This window comes from Nothoprocta perdicaria, unplaced genomic scaffold (genome assembly GCF_003342845.1).
Source record: "Nothoprocta perdicaria isolate Ctin4 unplaced genomic scaffold, notPer1 scaffold_22, whole genome shotgun sequence".
Classification (NCBI taxonomy): domain Eukaryota; kingdom Metazoa; phylum Chordata; class Aves; order Tinamiformes; family Tinamidae; genus Nothoprocta; species Nothoprocta perdicaria.
This window is the reverse complement of record NW_020455415.1, coordinates 2,894,321-2,917,176: the sequence shown is the minus strand read 5'-3', so window position 1 is coordinate 2,917,176 and position 22,856 is coordinate 2,894,321. Positions and strand designations below refer to the sequence as shown.

The 22,856-nt window shown below is 42.8% G+C and overlaps 1 protein-coding gene across 1 annotated transcript in view; it reads left to right on the top strand.

The window, feature by feature from the left end:
• Positions 1–22,856, top strand: part of PASD1 (PAS domain containing repressor 1) — a 43,893-nt gene that overhangs the window by 6,442 nt on the left and 14,595 nt on the right. The window contains 9 exon segments of the mRNA XM_026039052.1: positions 12,879–12,970; positions 14,458–14,514; positions 15,759–15,913; positions 17,127–17,218; positions 19,027–19,116; positions 19,508–19,628; positions 20,523–20,636; positions 21,541–21,659; positions 22,493–22,575. Of these exon segments, the coding sequence (XP_025894837.1) occupies positions 14,483–14,514; positions 15,759–15,913; positions 17,127–17,218; positions 19,027–19,116; positions 19,508–19,628; positions 20,523–20,636; positions 21,541–21,659; positions 22,493–22,575 (806 nt within the window). The 5' untranslated portion in view covers positions 12,879–12,970; positions 14,458–14,482.

The following is a 22,856-nucleotide window of genomic DNA, read 5'->3' as shown; positions in this document are numbered from 1 at the left end:
GAGAAGGAGACTCCACAGCCTCCCTGGGCAGCCTGTGCCGGGGCTCTGTCACCCTCACAGTGAAGAAATTCTCCTCCTTCAGGTCCTTCTTCAAGTCCTCCTTGCACGTCAGCCATCCCCGCGGGGCTCTGTAAGCGAACGCTGAGCACCAGGTAGACACACACACRGATTAATTGATGCGCTAACAGATAAATGCAGAGATATTTGGAGGTGTGTTTATCCTTGTTTACAAACTGCCTGAGCTCCATCGAGATTTTTGTGTGTGTGGCAATAGAAGGAATCATATCCATAAAAATGCTAATCTCCCCTCTTGCTTCATCTGTTCAGCCCACAAACACACGCATACACATAYGCGTAAAATAAGTTAATAAGGTTTGTTTGCTCGCCCCTTCTGGGCCCTGCCTACTTCAATCTTATTTTAACTTGCAGCACAATGTGGCAAGTTGCTGCAGGACAACCAAGTTTTCACCATAAACAGCAGYCTAACTAAACTGTTTTTTGAGGAAAAGTAAATGAACAATGGGTGAACAGGTAATAGCTCCCACTGATTTATTTTACAAAGGCACAGTAACCATATAAAAAGATTTTTAAGCAAAAGTGGAGTCTTCATGTGGAAGGGATCTGAGGAAACCCTGGCCCTGTTTCTGGACAAGGCAGAACTGCCGTTAATCCCGGTGCTTGCAAGGTCTCGCCGAGCACGAGTTGAAGGAAAAGGGCACATCCCTGGAAGCCAGCGCTTGGGCTTAGGCCACGAGGGTATTTTGATGCATCGAGGAGGATGCTGTGTGGTTGGTCCCGCACTGGCTTGTTGCAGCAAACACGGCAATTAGAGAGGCCGTAATAACTGGGGAGGGATACACACCTTGCGCAGGGACTTCGGCTCTGAACCTGTTTGGCCTGTCCCTGAGTGCGCGACTTACAGAAGGTTAAAAATATTCACTCCATTCAATCTGTTTTTAATCAAATTTTATTAAGTGAGGTATTAAGTGTGTGCATTGCGTGAGTCATGTGTGGCGAAAAGGCGTGACTTTGGTTCACTCCGCTACTGCTGTGTATATTAGAGATGAATATCAACAGTTTGCTTCCAGTTGACTAATTGGAGTGGCTTCATTTTGGGGTAGGCTTTTATGGAAAGGGCACAGTAGGAAGTGCTAATAAAACAAAGTCTTTGTTCACGCCTACCTTTTCTGTTTAATCTTGCTTATTGTAGAGGGCTGAGCCTTGTCATTAGTGGAGACAATGAGTCAACACAGAAAAAGTGAGTTAACTTTATTGTCACTCAGCTGTAAGCTCTAGGGTTGGACTCCCATGTGGCAGCGGTGACTTTAGCTGCAGAGCAAGCCTATGTCAGTCCTTGGATGCCAGTCCTAGGATGGATGATTCACACCATTACTCTGCTGGAGTGTGGTCTTCTGCACAGCTCAATGCCTTTTCATATGGAGAGTCTTGACTTCTCTTGGAGCTTGTCTCATSAACTGCAAGAGCTCCCCGTTATCATTGTACATGTAGCACTGGGCCTGGAGCAAGAGTCTGCTATTTGGAAAAGTTTATTCAACTCAGGAGCTCTTCTTACACTTCTGTTACATGTGAAAAAATTGTCTACTCCATTTTTCTACTTTCCAAACTTTATTCAAAGTTTGAAAAGAGAGGGTTTCAGATGAGGGTCTTCAGAGTAGGAGAGTGTATGACTGAGCATACTGTAGATACCTGACTTACAATAGGACAAAAGCAAGTGCAATGGACTAGAATTGCCACTGAAACATTTGGAAACAAAAACAGGGAAGAATCAGCACTCTCATCCATCCAGAGCACATGGTTGAAATGTGGAGTTGTATTCCTTATCTTGGATATAATCACAGTTAAAAATGCAACTAGTAGTTGCAAGAAAGATGGGATGTTAGACTGAATGGTTTGTTGGCAGTAGTCTTGTGACAAGAGGAGTAAAATTGAGTGTTCACTTGAGGAATGGAGAAAGACTAACTCCAAAGATGACAACTTTTATGATTTGAGGGTTTGGGGAGGAAGGAAAATACATGAATATTTATAAGTGATCCAGATGAAATAGCATATTACTTAAAAGTTGCCGCTGGCAGTAGTTGAACATGAGGTTGATGGCACAGTAAGTAAAACTTTATAAAACATCTTCTGATTTCAAATATTGCAGTGCTGAGGAAACTATTCCAGAATTTTCTAATATAGCCGTGTTTCACCTGCTTAAATAAGAAGAGATATCAGTGAATAAATCAGACAACAGGCTGCTTTATAGAGAAAACATAATGCCTATTTATGGAGTAGAGAAGTCCTGAGAGAGATGAATTGTCCGTTTAATCTCCTTTGGATTGTGTTTGAAATCTACTTCTTGTGAGGCTCTCCTGACTGTTCCAGAGATTACTGTTCAGACCCTTCTATAGATTTGTTTATGTTTGACCGACAGCTCTACAAGGTCCTTTGCAGGCAAACGTTCATTTTCTTCAGTAGTTTCTATTTGGTTCCKTGACCTTGAAGTAAAGCTTACAGTGATTATAGGTGTTGCCAAAAGTTTTTTTTTTTCCTGACCTACTTGCTATTGTGAGAACTTACAAAACCCTGTTCTCACAAAGGATGAACAGCACCAGAAAGAGCCTTAATTCAAATCATCTGTTTTGTCTTTGGCATCCTTGGCACACCCGTGAAGAGCTGTGCAGTTGACCCAAGAGACATGAAGATTTCTCTCCTGCTCTGTGCAGTAATGCAATGTCAGAAGTCATTGCAATAAGTACTTCTTTTTCCTTCTTTTTGTGTAAGTTCCTGTGATAAATTTACTGTGACAAAGGGGATTGCTGGATGACTTAAATCAGATTAACTAAACATTAGATTTCTTGCTACATTTCTAGCAATGCACAAAGATGTGGGATTTACCTTTGTGTCTTCCCAGACGCGAATGTCATGTTTTATTAGAAGATCTCCTCAATTAGGTTCACTRCTTAGCTGATTTTCTTCCCAGCCTTGCAGCAGCCTCAATCAGGAAAGAGTCCTCATGGGGAATCATGGTTGGAAGGAAGAGGTGAGGTGCTGGCACCTTGTCCAGGCTTGCATTGCTCTTCCATATAGAGGAGGAAAACATCTATGAAATCTTAAAAGCTTTTGACACTGATAGGAAGATAATTCCGTGTCAAGCTTTGCTCTAGCTTCTATCTCCTGCCAAGCTTCCTAAGCCCTAGGTCACCAGGTTAGAGCAAATCAAGGCTGGTTGTGTCATACTTTGCCTGTAAATACCCAACTTTCCAATTGCAGTCACTCACCACTGGGACCGCAAGCCTGTCATCACCCTCCTATTAAGGGTGGCCGTTTCTAAAACATTAACATTCATGTCAGGACTAGATATGGATCTGCACAGACTTAAATAATTGTCAGGAACAGATGTGAGATACCTAATCAGTTATTTCCTAACGAAAATGAGTTTGATTGCATGAATAGTTGTAAATATTTCATTCAGCAATTCAGCTACTACAGCAGTGGTAAACAAGATTCTGGCACTGAGGAGGACAGATTTTTTTGAGCCGTACGTGATTTCTTACTCATTGAAGCTGCCATTTGGAAGATGGCAGTTGGGAGGCTGTCTGGATTGCTTTTTGTGACAGTGCTGGTGATGACCAGAGGCTCTCTTTAAGGAATGCTAGATGTGCCTAATCCTCCCAAGTGTTGCCCACCTCATCCTGCTTTACAGTGTGCAGGATTCAGTGCAGGAATGGGCACGATGCTCTGGATTTTGTGCCTTCATTTCTGCTCCCCAGGAAGGTGGATCATCCCCACCATGCTGCGAGTGGCCCCAGCAGTGAGGTGCTGGTGATGGGGTGCTCGCTGGTACCCGCTCAGCACACCTCCTGCACCCAGTACAGGTACTGGTGGTAATGCTGCTCCATCTTTGAAGCATGGGCTTTAAGCTGTAGATCTACAAAAGTTAAGGAYGCAGCCTTCATTTCTTGTTTGTTTTGCACCTATTGATTGTTAAATCTAAATCAGAGGAGCAAACCTTTCATCTTGACTTAGGAACCATACAATGCTGCTCGTAGTGAAGTTAGCAGGAATTTTACTGCTGACTTTTGTACAGGGGCCACGGGGAGAAAGGCAGAAGAGCAAGGAGGACACCAGCTTTTCACTCTKCCATTATAGTAACACTTTCCCTCCTTGAGTTTTGCCTAAAATACCACAAGCTTAGCATGTAATTTATAGGAGACATGAACAAAAACAATGCCTGGAAGAGAGAGGCTGCRAGTACAAATGATGTTGGAATCCTCAACGCAGGGTGAAAACCTGACGAAACTGGGCCTGTGATCTAAAGGTCAGAGACATTTTTAACTACGGCTGCTGGCTTCGTCCTGTGATGAGGATGTTCCTCAGGGATCTCTTGACCCTGATGGTACTACGCAGTCAGATTATCACAGAAGCAAACTCTCCTTTAATCGTGCTTTCTTTACGCATATGCATTACRATGTGATTTTTCTCAGCAGCTGGTTTTAACATGTGTCTTCTCTGCCAACCTCATTTTATTGTGTTAAATATAGTAGAGATGCTGTCAGTATATAAGCTGTATGGTTTGAGGTGCTTCATTTGGAAAACTGCTAAATAATAAATTTGTGCGTATCCTAGTTCTGGAAAGCACAAATAAATCCCACTGCTTTCACCCAAGAATTGCACAGGTGGCTAAACAGGAGGCATATACTGATGGGTTCTTGTAAATGGAGGCTTAGGTTTTTCAGTGTCCTTTTCATGCTGTGTCAGGCCAGACATGGTCTCACCCTGTTGCCATTTCAGCTGGCCAGGTCTCTTCATTTAAGATCAGTGGCACTGATATCTATAGGTGCAGTCCAGCTTTTATTTGCYGGCCACTTTCATCGAGCCAGGACTCACCTGCAGGACAGCAAAGTCCCTTGCTGCTTGTATTAGGTGTCTACCAGACAGTTACCCTCTCAGTAAGATAGACCTAGATATTTACTTATTGGTTGTACTGGAGTCCTGATTTTGACTATTTTTAGAGTATTCTTAGTACTAAAGAGTACTCATAWAGTACTCATAGTACTCATACAGTACTCTATAGAGTACTCTAAGAATACTATAGAATATTCTTAGTATTAAACCATTGCAGAGATCAAATAAAACACATTTTTAAAATATTCTGCATGTTCATGGGGTTGTTTTTATCAATAGAAAACAAATAGATACATCCTTTCCCCATTTTCCAGGCTCACTTCCTTGTAGGATATCGTTGGTTCTCTGTCCTGCCTCTTTCCACTTCCAGCCTTGGCGGCTGCAGAGGGTTCCTGCCTCGTCCCCGGTCTCCCCAAGGTAACGGGTGGCTCAGCCCTCTCGGAGGACACAACAGCAGAAACACTGCTATTTCTTCTGTGCCCTTTCCAAATCTCTGTGTTTACTCAAATCTTTTTTCACTTGAGCTTTGCCTGGGAGGGACGCATCTTTTCCGGCCTTTCAAAGTTCAATTGAAAAAAACAACTCCAGGAGAATCCCCAAAGAGAAGTGGACATTCTGCTGTGCTGAGTCATATTTTGTTATTTTGGCTGATTATCCATTCGATCTTGTAAATACATGGAAAAGGAGGGGGAAAAAAAAAAAAAAAAAAAAGCTTGACTATCTTATCATGCAGAATGAAACCTTGGATCTTTGTGCATAATCTGTGTAACAGCAATGACCCTGTATTAAAGTGCTTCGTGATGGACGTGTTAGTAGCCTGCAAATGATAACAGAGTAATAACAGAGAGAGAAATGTTGATGTTTATCTTTTCTTTTCCCCTTTGTGAAGAAAAGTTTTGCTTTCTCATTATATTTCTAGCGCAGGTTTGTGGTACCTTGCAGAATGATGAATGTGATTACAGTTAATTATTTGAATATTCTTTTATTCCTGAAGCTTTCAAAACAAACAGCCTTTTTTTTTTGAGGAGCAAGCTGAGAAATGTCATGGGCAAGATAGTGCACAAAAGAATATTGAATAAGAAGTTAAAAGTGCATTAAGGAAGAGAAGAAGATGTGCGTGGGCTTGTTTTAAAGAAGAAAATCAAACCAGATACATTATAAATAATTCCAATAAGTGTCAGCAATTCTTCTTGGAAAAGATTTTGCGATCTTGAGTGGCTCAAATCCATTCTTGGTGTAACTGAATTAGAATTGCACATGGATTAACAASTATTCTGCTTCATAAGGCTTCTGGTGTTATTTGCTGCCAATACTACAAATGAGCATGACTGCTCAAAATGCATTCGCTGACTATATTTATCATCGCCCTTCATAGTAAACAAGAAGAGACATCTGTGTGGAAGGTCTGGTGGCCACAGAAAGTATTTTGCATCAATCTGTCTAACTGGTGCCATTAATAGCTGTTTTCAACTCGAAGAGCTCTTTTTTTAAGGAAGCTGAAACATAAAAGTATATTTGATCTTTGGGACTCCTTGCCATCTATTAGRTATCTGTAATCCAGCAGAAGTAAAGCACTGGTTCAGAGGCTTTGGACAGAAAACTCCAGACACCCGCAAGTGATTTTGGAAGTAGTGAGTAACGAGATGAGGTTTCTCACAGTAATACTCAGGTCCGGTGTTTAATCATACACTTGAAACAGGTGGGCTCAGGCTTTTACGAAAAGCATCGACTTAGTCAGCTTCAAGGCACAGGCCAAGAAGCAACTTGATCGGATTAATCAAGTTCCAATAGGAGCAGCAGCTGATAGAGTCAGGCGAGCATGAGGAATGCTGCTGGTACCAGGGAAATACGGGATCCTGCAGGACGCTGACACCCCCCTTGCCTTGTCGGAGGGAGCGGGGAACATCAAACCYGAAGTTTCCATTTCTCACCTCAGCTGAACACTTCTTTTTTGTCTGAAAGCCTTCTTTTCGTTGTTATATAAAGGCTGATTCATTTCTACCTCCTCTTCCTTGAAAGGCTCTTGACACTTAGAGGCAATGGGTGCGTTGCTGGTTATTCTCAGCTGCAAGATTACAGAGGTGGCAGCAGTGAGGTCAGTGGGGCATGAACGCAGCTCGGCTGGAGCACAGATGTGAGCACATCATTTAAGGAAAGCAGCTGAAAGCCTCAGAGTCAAATGAGGATAAGACAAATTTTGAAATGTAAGTGCTTTGTTTAAATTCCTCTTGACTTACGTGCGCATTATACCTGGAATGCCCCAGAACTGAATGCACCGAGAGGGTAAAGAAGTTTCTTACGCTTGAACTTGGGCGCGTGAAGCCAAAGATATAAAATGAGGTCAGTTAGCTCAGCTGCAGTGAATCCTTTGATATTCATTTAATGGCTAAGCAGATAAAACTCTAAGCAAGCTTGCATGTGAGACTCTGAATTTTAACTATGAAAGCCTTTTATAATTCTCTCATTCATCTTTCACATAAGGCAATTTAACTGTTCAAGCAACTAGTGCTGTTCCACTTCTGCTACAATATAGCTGCATGTCTCCTGAGCCTATTTTCTCATTTCTTCTGTGTCTGAAGCAGAGGTGCGAGGTGGTCTAGCACTGGAAAATTCCATCCTTTTTTGGCAGTGTTTCATTTGGGTGATTTGGGCTAAAGTCAAGAAGTTTAACTTTAGAAATGAATTCAGGAGCTGAATTCATTTCTGCTATAGGGAGGGTTTCAATCTGGTTTAAACCTATCTCTAATCCTTTTGTCATAGTATTTCCTTTTTTGAATAGCTTCCTTATGTGTTGAGTTCCAGAAATTCCAGGGTGGTGATATACATGAGAAACAGATTGCAACATAGAGCAGATTAAATTACTCAGGTTTAGGATTATTGGGGCAGAACGCTTTTTCTTCYTCTTCTTCTTTTCTCTTCATGTTGTTTGAAAAGGGAGAAACTTCGTTTTTGATTTGCTGGAAGAAGTCTGTTATAAAATGAAGGCATCTCTTTGTCAGTCACTTAGTGGTCACTTGAGCAAAAATAATAACCTTAGTGGTCACTTGAGCAAAAAAAAAAAAAAAAAAAATTTTTCCTCCCCCCTCCTTCATCTGAGAATCACTTCTTATCAATGATACATAGTTAAGGAAGTTCTAAGACTGTAGTCTGATACTTCAGGAAGCTTATTTTAGGAGGGAAGACTTGTCTGAATGCCAGTAGACAGAGCTAATCATCAGGACATCTGGATTCACTTCTTAACTCTGCTAGGTGACCTTGGGCCAATGATTTAGCTCAGGCTTTGCCAAAATGCTCCTTGTTTATAGGTGCTTACACTGCGTTTCAGCGTTATTGAAAATTAGGCTGTAGCTGTTCCCATGCAGGTACCCACGAACAGAAGCAGTAACTGTCTCAAATTCAGTTTTCTAAAACTGGGACACTCCCCAAAAGAGACAAGGATAAAATGCATGTCCCTRTTTCCTCCCCTCTACAACAGGGGCAACTGTATTTCCATTTTCATTCCTCCTTTCAGCATTGACTGTAGTTTGCAAGGCTTATCTGGTGTTTATGATATGGTATGATATGGTTTATGATATGTTTATGATATGGTGTTTATGTTTCTCTGGAGGTCTTCAAAACCCRCCTGGATGCCACCCTGTTGCCACATGYTCTAGGTGTGCCTGCTTGAGCAGGAAGGTTGGACTAGATGATCTCTAGAGRTCCCTTCCAACCTTGAATATTCTGGGATTCTGTGAAGTGTGCCAGACTTGCCGATGTGCAGGCATCAGAGGAGAGGATGCTAGCAAGTTGCTTGCAAAGCATCAGAGTAGACGTCATTCAGGAGAAATCAAAGGAAGCTGAACAAGGACGGGGCTTCCAAGACCTCCTCCATTACCAGCCAACGAGCTCCCCAGTCCAGCATAGTGGAATAAGCAGATCTAAGGAGGCAAAGGAAGGACAGAACTAAGGGTAGCCAGGGTGTCTGCAGACTGTTAGAGCTTCTTCCAGCACATTGGCCACCTACCATGTGTTCCCCTTTTCCTGTTTTGTATGGGAGTTGTTGGAGGTTGTTCTCTGCCTGACAGAGGTAGGGGAGAAGATATTTACTTTGATTAGATAGCTCATTTTCTTTCCCATTTAATGATTACATTTATTTATTGCACAGGGGGAGCCCAAGGCCTGGAAATAGAGAATTTAATGATGTGTGAACTTTATGTAGTTCTCTGCTTAGAATGAATTTTGCCAGTAGTTAACCAAACAGAAGAGTGATGACGAGATATTTCAGGACAACATGCCCAAAAGACATCTCTGAGAACAAAATCCAAACTATGTCGTGAGCCAAGTGCCTTGAAGAATTGTATAGGTTATATGTTTTATAGGTTATATGTTTTATCATCATTTTGTGTTGTTCATGGTGAGATGTTCCAAGAGTGCAGAACTATTGTTTGCAAATACTCATTTTTTCTCCTTGCCAGCCAGTGCCAGTAGAAGTGCAGTTTTGTACAGTTTAGACTTGTGAATCAGCAGTTCTGCCTTTTGCCGTGTTTTGAGAATTTTAAGAGACTATTAGACAAATTGGTAGAATTAATTACATGCATGCCCTTCTTGTTACAGAAACCCTGGAGACATTTTAAATCATCTTCTCCAGCGTTGTATCTTCAGCCTGCAAGGCTTAGTAAATCACTGGAACAGAACAAAGTTGCCCAGTTATTTTCTCCRGGATCTTACAAAAATCCTAGAGAACAAAATGTTCCAGTAATCATCTTTTCTTTTCAAGTGTCTCCTTTTTTTTATTTTTTTTTTAAATCTTCTTCTCCCTTTCTTTTGTCAGACAACAGCATATCCTGGTTAATAACAAAAAAAAAAAAAAAAAAAAAAAAAAAAAAAAAAAAAAAAAACCATTGTACCATTGTTCCTGCCTGTATCTTGCCTTTCATTTCTGTGCTGAATCACCGTGTTCTGATACAGCCTTTTTTTATGGTGTAATTGTTTGTAAAATCCATTTTCTTTGGGCACCTCTTAGCTTCTGTCTGAAGCTGTTACTGCTATAATGAATGGAATCATAAATCTGTCACAGGTGATGAGCTGAATTTAGGGCTCCATAAAGCGGGGAAGGGAACAGGGTGGCTGAGGGCCGGCAGCCAGACAACATACTAGGAGGAATGGCAGAAAAAGCCCAATTCTGGCCAAGATAGACCCTCAAATAGCTGGTTCCCCATCACTTCACTGCACTCAGGTGCACTTTAGGAGGTACGAAGGTGCTGGGTGAGCTTCTTCCCTAGCTTGGCCTTGGGTCTGCCAGGGACCATAGGCACATTTTGGTGCTGAAAAGCGTAAACCAAGGGGCGATTGCGGGTTGTGTCCAACGAGAATTGYCATTCTGGGGCGCCACCATTCACTTGGCAAATGTCACTTCCATTAGCGTGTTATAATTGAATCGGTAGCACTTTACTGAAAAGGTTAAATTCTGCCTTTTAAAAATTAAATCAGCTGTTTAGCTGTCAACTCCAGCCTTGCCCTCCTGTTGCCTCGGGAAGAGTGAAACATCAGCATATTGACGTATAAATCGTAGCGCTGGAGAATGCATTAAATCTCTTATTTATGGCTATATTGTGCTACAGAGGGCTTTGTCTGGTAATTGAGGGCTCTCTGCTGATTTCATTGCATGTAAAAGGCTGTGGAAGTTATTGGCACAGCACATTTCCATAATTAAAAGATTTCCTACAGTATAGATTTAAAGAATCTCCAACTGCTACGCTTTCCTCAAGTGCAGAATTTTACGAACAGTTAAATACAAGCACAGCAGAGCTTTTAGGCAGAGACAATATATCTAATTAGATCAATTGGTGCAATTGGAAAAACAGTGAAATTAGGGCCCTTTTTTCAGGTGAAGAATAAATGCTCTGTCTTGCTACTGATCATGGAGAAGTCTCTCCAGCATTGGATTGGATGAAATGGCATTACCTTACTTGCAATGACATAATCACATAATATAAATTAAAAATAAAATGAATCATTCATAGGAACTACTGGGTTTGCAGGATCATGTAGTGCTCCATTAACAGGAGTTATTTTCAAGGTAGTGTTAATATTTTGATTTGCACTAATGCAATAAATAAACATTTTCTGTTGTCAGAAGACTGCAGTTTTAGATAGCTCCTGAAGTCAGACAATTTTGCAGAACAGAGGAGAGGGATTTTTTTTAAAAAAACATCTCTCACTTACTCTCTTCAGGAATAATTGTACCAGGGTATTGCGGGTAGCATGAAATAGCACTTCAGCTCTTAGACGTGTTTCTGAGAAGTCCATTTGTCTTGTTAAGCCTGTCATACTCCATTACCCTTTCTGTAACCCTGGAAATGACTTTAAATACTACGATATTTCCAAAGTCTAAGCTGTGTCTTGCCCTGGAAATGCTGTGAGCGTTTTTTGAGGCTCTCCGCATGCGAGGGCAGGAAGAACCTCTCCTCTCGGCATGAAGGAGGCTGTGATACACGTGCATGTGTCTAGGGGAGCAGAARGCGGCCAGCAGCACTGGCAAGAATCCCATCCCCTCTCCTGAGTTCAGGAGTCCTTCTCTCCACGTGTCGCTGGAGAGTAGGATTTTCCGTAGGCAAGAAATAAATTTTGATCCCTCTGGTTAATACAGCCGAGGTCAAAGAGATTCTATCTGTAGCTGTTTAAGATACTATTAGCATGCAGACATACTGCTGTCAATACTGCTAAGTGCCTTATCTCGAAGCTGAGTGTATACAGCCCTTATGAAACTATTCTTAAGTATTCTGGTTGCTATATTTGGCTCCAGCTCATAACAAGACAAAAAGCACTTAGCTAAATGTAGTCCTGAAGTGCTTAATCCTGTTAAGAATATTTTGTCCTTAGGTGTCTTCTGCTAAGACTTTTTATAGCTCACCATCCTGCTGCATCATGCAAAAAGCTGCTCGGCGTTGTTGGGCCTGCAAAGTGTTTATGGTTTAATCTTTGTGTGCTTAAGGCTGAATAAGAAGATRTTCTCTGAAAATTGCAGTGGATCCGTTTGTCTTATTTCCACTAACTCACTGCTTTGAAAAAAAAAAGCGTTTTTCTTTATACGTATATCTCTGAAGTTATTTTAAGACCTAGTAGAATTGTGGGTTGCTTGTCCTTCGAGAAGAGAAATTACTATAAAATCTGAAAATGCACTTGGTTGTTATTGAAAATAGTACTCTCCATCATGGGCAGCTTGGTTGTATCTGTGACTCGCCTGAGGATTGGGGTTGTTTGAATCAAAAGAACTTTTGCTGGCTGCAGTTTCAGAGGTGACCACAGTGGGGTGGGTACAGTCAGAGAGATCAGAGAAAAAGGAGAGAAAGGCGGATAACTGAGGAATGATAAGCATTAGAGATGAAAAAAAGTAATAATGCAACAAAAATTATTTGGGATAATTAAATTCATGAAATATTTCAAATTCATGTGGCATCGAGAGTGTTCATTGGTAGCTGTTCAAATAGTAATGGAAAAGGAGACACTCAGGTCATGTCAGCAGCAAACCTGAGGTCCTAAACCCACCCTTAGGTGCTTAATTGTGACTTGCACTGGCTCTAGCTGGTCACGTTCATCTTGAAGGAGACTCCTCATCGCAAGACAGAACAGATCAAGCAYTCACTGCTTTTCATAACATACATACCAGGTAAATTGTCATATTTTGCAGAGGACTTGTATTGATTCTTAGTGATCCCAAGCTAGGGATAGAGACATWTTTCCACCAGGGAAAAATGGGGGCTCAATTTGGTATTGTCTGGCTTCCTCTGCGAGTTCAGTGAAGTAAATGTTCACACAGAAGCAAGAATCCGAGAATATCGTCCCAGCTCTTCACTTCCTGGAGACTTTGCTGAGCTTTGACTTGAGCCAGTTGCTAATTTACCGTGGGAGACGTTTTCAGCCTGAAGGCAGCTCTCTAGGCTAAGTATTGTCTGCAGTTGTGTTTTAACTGGATTTACTTTTCCTTCCAGGATTAATTTTTCTCCRCCTCTATTTACATGGTGATAAGAAGTGCTAATCCCACTCAGTCAGTCTGGACTGATGAATCTGAAGAGTAGAACAGGTAATTTCTGATTTGACTCTTTGTTTTCAATGACTCAGGCAGTGTGAACCACTCCCCTTCTGCAGTGCATTTTCTTCACATTTTTGAGAAAAAGGAATCATTTCATTCAGTTTTCCTCTGCCCAGGTCTTCTGCGGGGAGGGAGATCCCCATCCTGGAGCAGGGAAGTGAGGGTAAATTTTTGTTGCTTTATTATGAGCAGTATCTTTAACTTCCCATCAGCTGTGGAGACTTCTAATTTATGTTACCTTTATGGCCATCTGGTTGTTTGGGCTTGGAGTAGTCTCAATGCAGGGAAAATCCTTGCTTCTACAGCCAACAGAGTGTTCCTCAGGGTGGGAAGGGTTTGCCAACGAAAGGGCCCCCAGTGATGGAGTCTGATGGGTGCTGGTGCTGGGGAGGGACGTGGTCTGCAGCCRCTCTGGAGCAGTGGGAGGTGGGCAGCGAAGGCTGGGGAGTGCCCAGGTCTGCAAGGCGACTGCCCGTCCTGCCCTCCGAGTCACAGACAACGAACTACCAGTTAAGAAACTACCCTCATCATGCCTAAATTTCCATCTTTTCATGGGATTTCGGAGTACCAYGGCTCTCCTGGTATTTGCTGTTGCAAACTGCTGCACACAGTGAGCATAAAATAAAGACAGCAGCCCCAAATGACATTTTTTTTGATGCAGGGATATATAGGCAACAGGGAAGCCAAGCCACATTCCCTTCCTTTCCCTGGATAACACCAGGTGCAGAACAGTTTCAGCTTGAAGTCCTGGGTATGAATCCGAGCGCAGGATGCAGTTTGGAGGGTGTGTTTAAAGGCCGGTAGGGTAAGCAGCAGGCACTGCCCGCAGTGGGCTTGGGATGAATCTSTATCACAGGCTCTCCCAGCTCTCCCGATGTACAGTACCCTGTTGTTGCTTAATACCAATCCTTCCAGAAAGCAGCAGTTTCCTGTGTCCTCCTGCGCTCATCCGCTGCGAAAGCAATCTCAGCTACTGTTTAACCACTGCAATGAAATCCAGCAGCCTGCTTGATTGCCCAAAACAGAGTCAAGCACAGTGGTGTCCGACACAGATCAGAGAACGAAATTGCATTTGCAGAATAGCTGCTATTTCCTGCACAGAATTTGTGCAGAATTTGCCCATCCGTGGTGCTCCCCTGGTAGCATCAGGCAGTGACTGGGCTTGCATGTGGTTCTSTCAGAAAAAAAGGTAGCCAAGGGGTTACCGGTTCTTATCTCTTTCCTTGTATAATCACACTTATTGAAGGTATATATTTTGGCTTTTAACAAAGATTTCACTTCTTAAGCTTCAGTACCGGGTGCAGAAAGAAAAAAAACATGAAACTGCATAAAGGATTTGAAGGTGGGGAAAGGGAATATAAAAACGTCTGGGATATCATGATGTACAAAGCAGATAGATAGCTCCATAGGGTCTTACTCTGACATCCTCAACAAAATCATAGGATATGTCTCTGAGTATTGCTGTCTTTTCCTTTCAGAGCTCTGTGTTGTGWAGACGAACTGATGGATGAAGATGAGAAGGACAGGGCAAAGAGGTAGGACCGGGTCTGCAGGGCACAGAGGGTGGGAGCTCTTCCAGGCTGCAACTTCAAATGCTGTGTTGTCTGAGGGGTAAAACCTGGGCACCACAGATGTCAGAGGCAAAACTCCCATTTAGTTTACAGGCTTTGTATAGCAAACCAAAACGAACATATTTCTGTGACTGTTTTTCAAGTCTCTCATGCATTTGGCCACCCTGTGAGGGGTTAATCAGCACAGGGGCTGCTAGATTACATCGTCTGGTCCTCCGAATCCCTGATTATCCCGTGCCTGTTTATTATCCTGATGCAGTATTCTTAGTATGTCATTTTGTTGACATCATGCAGCACTGTTCACCTGGCATTGAGTTCCCTGTGAAGCTCCGAGGACAGCCCTGCTTTAGAGGATGAGTTAGTCTCCCTTCAGAGGAGCATTGGGCTTGGTTCTAATTAGCCTTTCTCCATCAGCGCCAAGACAGAAGTGGGCATGAGCATAAGAGCTGGAGCTGAGATCCTCCACATACCGATCTGAATATGAATGGAAATGTTTTGTGCATACCACAGTTGATCTAGATCACAGGAAGCATGTATCATCATGAATATGCTTGTAAAAATTTAATTACCGTTGGAAGAGTTTGTATGAAAACAAGGTTACTTCTGCTACGAGCACTGGAAAGAACATTTTGGAAAAAAACATAATAGATTGGCTTTCTTCTTTATTTATTTAGTAGAGAGGAAAACCCTAGTAAAACATGATGAAATTGTATTAATGTAAGTAGGAAATCAGTCTGTGGTTTCCTTAGCCAGACTCTTACTGTTCCCAGTTTCATATATGATGCTGTTAACACTCCAGATTTTCGAAACCAGACCTAAGACTATGTGCTCGGCTCCGTTCTGCAGCTGTCTCCACCCTGTGTGTAGAAGCTACTTTTGTGAGTAGAAGTCAGGAAATAAGGCAGCTTTCTTTTTTTGGCCTTTATGTCTGTGTGCACAAACTGGGGAAAAAAAAAGTTTGTGAAGATATGGTCTTAAATAARTATGTTGTGTTTGTTACCTCCAGATAGTCTTGCTCTTTTTGAGTTCAGCCCTGGTGCAAGCCTGGAAGCATCAGCAAAGCACTTAAGTCCAAGCCTAGTTTTAAACAAATGAACATCCAAGCAGATCCTTACGCTTGAAGTGTTTTGCCAGGACCATTAGCCCTTGCTGGCTGCAGATGTAGGTCCTTCATTTTACTTAGTGACATTCGTGTTTCTGTCACCCAGGGCATCACGCAACAAATCTGAGAAGAAAAGGAGAGACCAGTTCAATGTCCTCATTAAAGAGCTTTGCACGATGCTGCAAGGCCACGGGCACCCTCTCAAGATGGACAAGTCCACAATCCTGCAGAGGACCATCGATTTCTTACAGAAACAGAAAGGTACTGGAGAATGATGGGCCCATTCTTGACCCTCCTGGTGCCAAAGGCATCAGCTCAGCTGACAAGCTGCTGAGTTCTGCTCTGAAAATGAGCCCTGTTTTCTTCCCAAGCTTCTAAAACTTGCCTAGATGACATGAACACTAAGCAAGGGACAGAAAAAAGCAGCTGGCCTCAGGAAACTTGCTAGGTTTGAATGCATTGCTGATCGGTTAAACAAGGATACACTTGAAAAGAGTCAGGACTGTRTGTTTTTAATGCAGTCACATTACACCGTTTCCCTCACTGACCTCTGCATCCCCTGCTATGCCTTGTTCTCCTTTTCCTGTGTGCCCTGCTCAGTTTTCTATTCCTGGATGCTTTGATAGTATCTTGTCACCGTCTGCTCTGTGGCTTGCTTTTCCAAAACTCTCTCTTCTACACGGTCCCTTGTCCAGTCCTCTGTCACCATTAGATCCTTTAGATCTCTGTCTATAATCCCCCTCCTTGGTACATTCCAGTTTTTAAAGGCATTTTGCCTTTCACAGCTTCCATCCTCTTCCTCCTCGCCTACTGTCCTGTCCCTTAGCTGTGACAGAGGTAGGTCCACAAGCTGTGCTGACCTGAAATGGTTTGTCCACAGTCTCTGCCAGCCRCACCAGTCCCCAAGTGCCACTTCCCTGCTTCCCTGGAGGACTAGCAGAGAGGAGCACCAGGCACCTCGTAGGTCCCCCTGACATGTGCTGCACACAGACAGGGCATGAGAGCGAAGAGCAGAGGACCACCATGCATCACAAACACGTGAGCAAGGGTGTTTCTCTGCTCTGTCCCCAGGTATCCTGGGCTAGGAGATGGCAGGAGGCAGCCTGTCCTGCTGCCTGTGTCCCCATGCGAGGCCTCCTGAAGTGGCAGAGCTGAGGACGCTTCCCACTGTCAGTGGTGCCTGCAGTACCCTCGGTGGCTCTGCTGAGCTTACCCTGAAATTAGCCCATTAACCTGCATTTTTGAATGATTTCTTCAGCCCACCCAAAATCTGTCCTTTTTCATCTCTTGATTTTTAGTGGCATTTGTATCATGATGGTGTGGAAAAATGATTCTTGTGTATGGGAAGGCTTTGAATGATCTCAGGATGATTCTTCTGAAAGCCTCTTAAAAGACGTCTCTTGTTACTTGAAAATGAAAAAAAAATCTCCAACGAACATGAGTCATGTTGCTTTTTTGATGTTTTCTCTTTAAGAAATCACAGCACAGACAGAAGCCTGTGAGATTAGACAAGACTGGAAGCCTTCATTTCTTAGCAACGAGGAGTTCACCCAGTTGATGTTAGAGGTAAGAAGAAATTAAAGCTGCATAGATTAGTGGGAAGTAATCAGTTCAGTGGCGTAGTTCAGAGGTACAGCTGCTTTCACCTGTAGGTCCTAGTGTTAATGATTTCTACAGTGCTGGTGCCCATAATCCAAAGCTGACTGAGAGCACAGTTGTGCTGAATGTTTTGCAGAGATAGAGTTAAAAAGGTGGTAAATAACCCCTGTAAAGGTAACTAGATTTTCATTTAGGGTTGAAGACTAGTTTGGCCCAGATTTGACCTGATGAGAGAGGAAAAACAGAACTGCCCTTCTCAGAACAGCCACTAAAACTGGTAGTATTAGCAAAAACATGAAAGGCCCTGAAAAAAACAGAGCAGCTCTCTGCCTCCCACATCCCATTAGCATCTCTTACTTGCATCGCTTTCACATGCGCCCGGCAGAACAGCTCTGAGACTCTCACCTAGAAAAACACTTGGCTGATCTGAAAACATCCCTGTGCTTCGTGGAAGAGCCTGCATTTTCCCAAGCCATTCTTAGAGATGCTGCTTGGCTTTTGTGCCACCTGCCTCTTTGCTGGGAGCTCCTGGCCTGTGAAGGCAGCTGGTGCTCTTTGCCCCACCAGAGTAAGGGTGGATGCTGGGCTGAGCTGGGAGGTGCTGCACTGTCTTAGTTGTTCCTTTTCATCAGGATGTCATGAGTCACCTCCCTGGAAAAGTCTGTTCAGTCTTTCTGGGAATTTCTCTCACCGAACAAGCTGTTTTGTTCCAGCTGAATCAAAACAAATCCCCCTCCTCCTGAAGAAGCTGCTGGGGGAGACAACCCTTTAATAATGTCAGGATGCTGGAGTGTATCAGGCCATGGACTGGTTTACTTCAAGTCAAAAGCTCATCTGTTCTGAGAGGTTATTTTCAGCTAAAGCAGAGTGTAATGGTGAGGTGGCTGTTGGGGAAGATGGTGAGCTCTACCTCTGCTCAACATCTTCAGCTCACTATAGAAAAAGCTGTAGAACACCCTCATGCTGTCTCCAGAAGAGCTGCTTCATGGGCTGTGCTGACCAGAAATTAAATATCCTAGATCCTCATAGTCGTTACAGAAGAATAGCAATAGAATGGCTCACTGGTACAAGAAGCTGTTGTAAAGAACAGGAAGATCACTGAAAGAACAATACGTATTCAGTGACTTAAAAGGGATGGAGAACCTCAAATCCAGGGCAGATACCATCGAGAATAAGAAAGAAAAATCAAAGCAAAATTTAAAACTGTATCACCAATCTAGCAAATAAATTCTTTAAACAAAACAAGTAATGCTTTAAATTTGACTCATGATAGTCACAAATTGCTAAAAATACAGCATTGTGCAATTTGTCTCTTACTACTTTTCCATCCATTCATCTTTCCATCTGTCCAACCATCACTCAGTCATGCTGGGTTTGCCATGATGATATCTAGCATCTCCATACGCACTGAATTAGTTAACTATTGTGTAATTCAGAACACATAATGAAATGATTGAAGTCACCAGGATTGTGTGGGAGTAGAAAATTTAGCAACCAGTATCTTGCTTCATGTTAAATAATACTCATTGGATGCAAGGTGCGAGTCAATTTAATATTAATGAGAAAATGAAAACATAAAAAGAATGCTGAATTAGGCATCATGTGTCATTTTTATTTTTCTGTATTGAGCCATCRTTACTGTACTAAATCTGTGTTGGTTGTAGACTGTTAGAGGTATTTCATTTGAAATAATTAGCTTACTATATTGCATTTTAAGTTCCTCCCTAGTATAATTCTTCTGATATTTTTCTTTTGGTCTGTCTTTTCTCCATTAGGCATTGGATGGCTTTCTCATTGCTCTTACCACTGATGGGATTATTATATATGTATCTGACAGTGTCTCATCTCTGCTTGGACACTTACCGGTAAGTTCTGACCACACAGTGTGTTGGGGAATCTTTCTCTTGCCTTAGCACAGCCCTATTATTGCAAAGATAGGGCTGGGTTTTGTCCAGTGAAAGAAGCAACAACCCAAATTAAAGGATTTAGTGCTGCGTAATGTTTGCTATCTGGTGATGTGGACCTCTGCAACTGAACTTCAGGGCTGTGACAGCATGAGAATTAGAAAGCTAGTTCTGTCTACCTGAGCCTTATTCTCTATGTCACCTCAAAGAAAGTTCTGTTTGTGAAGCATCACTTTCTTGAGTTAAGCATCTGTGCTAGATGGGCCTCATTTGTGTTCTGCTGTGGGCTGAAAGCCGGTGTGATTGTGGAAAGCTGCACTGCTGAACATGACAAAGCAATCTCTTGTATCAGTCAGATTTGGTGGACCAAAATATATTAAACTTCCTGCCTGAGCGGGAGCAGAGCGAGGTGTACAAGCTCCTATCTCCGCATGTGCTCATGACAGACCCTGTTGCAGCTGATTTTCTGAATGGTAAGCTCTGCTCTCCTCTGTCTATCAGGGAAATTTGCCAAAAGGGGMGTCTACACAGTGCTCTCCAGCTCTTTAATTCTCTTGCCTGCCCTTTCTGTTTTGTTAAATTCTCCTTTAATATGTCTGKTTTTTAATGCAGCACATCACCTAGTGATCCTATACCCTCCCAACAGTTGACCTTTGATTTGGCCAGCCTATATTTGGCTGCGGGCTCTGCATCGCAGGGCAGAGCCAAGTTGTCCCACAGTGGCTGTTTCTCCCTGGGGGGGATGCTCATCCCTCGGGCAGCTCCCGGCACTGGCTCCTCCAYGGGAGCTGCAGGTTGCCTGGGCTCATCCAGGGAATGATACTTCAGCTGTAAAATGCAGCAAGGGCTTCACACACTGCCCACTGCMGCTGATCGAGGGGCTTAGGGTGRCTTGGTGCCCTTTGGCTCAGGGTCCTACTGAGCACTGCCAGAGCAGAACATCTCCCAGAATCACAGARTGGTTGAGGTTGGAAGGGACCTCTAGAGATCATCTAGTCCAACTCGCCTGCTCCAGCAGGGACACYCAGTGTCATTTCACAGCTTTGCCCTGAAATTCTGCCCCTGTGGAGGCMGGGGCAAATGCTGCTGACRACAGCATGGCCAGGGCTCCAAGCCAATGCATCAAGTAACTATAAAGACACGGAGAAGGGGTGAGACTGCATTTCCTTAAGCAAAACCAGGTTATCATTTTTCCTACTAGTTGTATATTTACTTAGGGTTATCGAGAACATCCCAGCAGAATGTGCTTAGATACCGCAGCAACAGGGTTGGTATCACCCTCCCCCAGAGATTAGATATGTTGAGTGTGATAAAGTGCAGGCTTGTAGTAGCATTGTGTGCATCTCCCTCTCTTCCTCTCGTTTCAGCGGAGAAACAAATAGAGTTTTGCTGTCATTTAGCAAGAGGCAACTTAGATCCAAATGAACCCCTGACGTATGAATATGTGAAATTTGTAGTGGATTTTAAATATTTTACTCATGGTAAGTTACTGCTCCAGCCTACTTTGTCTCTGCCTCTCTCCTTTAAATTGTATCTTTATGCATAGCCACRGAAAGTCCTTGTTTCAGCTGAAAATGGCCCCTAATCAGCAGGAATGGAATATGTTGCAGATGTGTTAGAGATGTTTTTCATATAGAAGTGCTGGAGAGGCTGCCTTTCAGAGCACTCTGCTTGAAGAGGTGATGCGGGACCAAACCCTACATTTGAGCCACTGTCAATTTTCAAGCAGTCTATTTATTCAAACAGCCAGTGACGTTAAATATGGTCTTTTACTTGTGGCAATGAAATGGCACTTCTTAAAAATGAAAGAGTTTGCAAAACCTGTAAAATCTTGGTTCTGGCAAATGTTGGGTTGCAAAAAGGTGCTATTCCCTTGCTTCTATCTCTTCATCACACCTTCTAACATCCGTTCTAGACTCTGTTGAGTTGATTCTGTACTTGTTGTTGAGAAGAATGTTCAGGGCAGAAAAGTGATATCAGCTCTTCCTATATCTTCTCGTTCCTCAATCTGTGATTTTAGTAGGACACTTGCAAAACATACACAGCAAAATAGCAAAAATATTGCAAAGCCTAAAAATCAGCTGAATATCAACGTCTTCATTGCAGTCTCCAGCCTTCTTGCAGACATTGTAGCAAGGGGGCTGTAGGTGCATGTTCCAGCTGATGAGAGCTGTCATTAAAGCTTTCCTACAAGCCAGGGGTGGTCACAGATGGGTAACTATGAGCCTAAAAGGTCGTGTTTTGATTAACATCAGTGTGTACTAGGGTGGCATAATGCTGTGGGTCRAAAAATTCGTTGCTTGGATGTCATCAGTCATTGTACCTGTCTTAACATGCAAAGAAACGTCTTCTTCTATTTAAATAAATGTATCTGGTTGTGTCTAGTGCCTACACCCTCCTGTAATGGCTTTGAGTCAGCTATTGCACGAGCTTTCAGGTCAGCCACGGAGGAGCAGATTTGCCTGGTAGCAACTGTTCGTCTTGTCACACCGCAGTTCTTAAAGGTGAGAGCTCTCAGATGGCGTTTTCCCTTTTATCCTGGAAATTAGCATTCAGCTGAAGAGCCCGGCACTGTTACCACAAGCGATGGTCATAGGACCATGTTACAGGACGAGCCCTGTTGCAGAAGCCTCTCCAAGAGGATGTTTGGCACTGTGACCTGCTTGTGCAAATGAGTGAGGACAGCGCTGGGTTTGAGCGTAGTTAGGAATGAGGCAAAATAGGAATTGCGTTTGAGAAGAGCTGATTGGGAACAGGACGTTTCAGAGCCTCCAGCTCAGGCAGTTCTGATAAAGGCAACTAGCTAAACCATCTGAAAAGTTGCAGCCGCTAAAGAAACACGTTGTGTAAGAAAACCACTCATATCTTTAAGCCTTGAACATCAYATTTCATGGACTGCTTTTTTTTTCCTACTCATTAACTGTCCTGTGGCACAGTGCAATAGCAACAGTGATAACAACTGTAGATGCTTCTTGCTTGACAGAGCAATAGCGAGCTTGGTTTGAAGCTGGAAACTGCTGCTGGCATCTGTCTTCAGTTGCCAATATTAAGAAAAGAAATCAGGAGGAATTTTGCCTGCAGACTGTAAAATGAGGCCCTTGGGCTTTTTATCCTAGTTCTAACAGTGACTCAGCCCAGGGTAAATTATTTAGGCACCTTTCATAAGTTCATGCGTGCAAGACCCAAGTATTCAATAAAAGAAAAAAATCAGGTCTTCTTAAATCTCTTTATTTTGCTGGGGTTTACTGTACTAAGATGGTGCATCCTTTGTCTTGACAGAGGGTTCCTTTCGTCATTTCACAGAACTAAATATCTGAATGTGTCGACTGTTTTGCAGGAGCTCTGCAATGTTGAAGAGCCATGTGAAGAATTCACATCAAGGCATAGTTTGGAATGGAAATTTTTGTTCTTGGACCACAGGTAAGAGATTTGTCAAAGGAGAATAAACAAATTGTAGTTTAAAAATAGGAAATGTTGTGTAGCTATTGCCTGATTTCCCGTGTGGAATAGCACTAATTAAATTAGACTCCTTAATACTTTGAACTTACTTATCAGACTTCCGGAAAGACTTTGCCCTCTTTCATGTTTTGGGCAACTAAAAAATCATGTGAAGTGAAGGGAAAATGTCTAGAAAAATGTCCAGCTTCACTGAGATATTAAATTACTGGAATGAACAAGTTTGTGTCCTGCTCTCTCTGTTG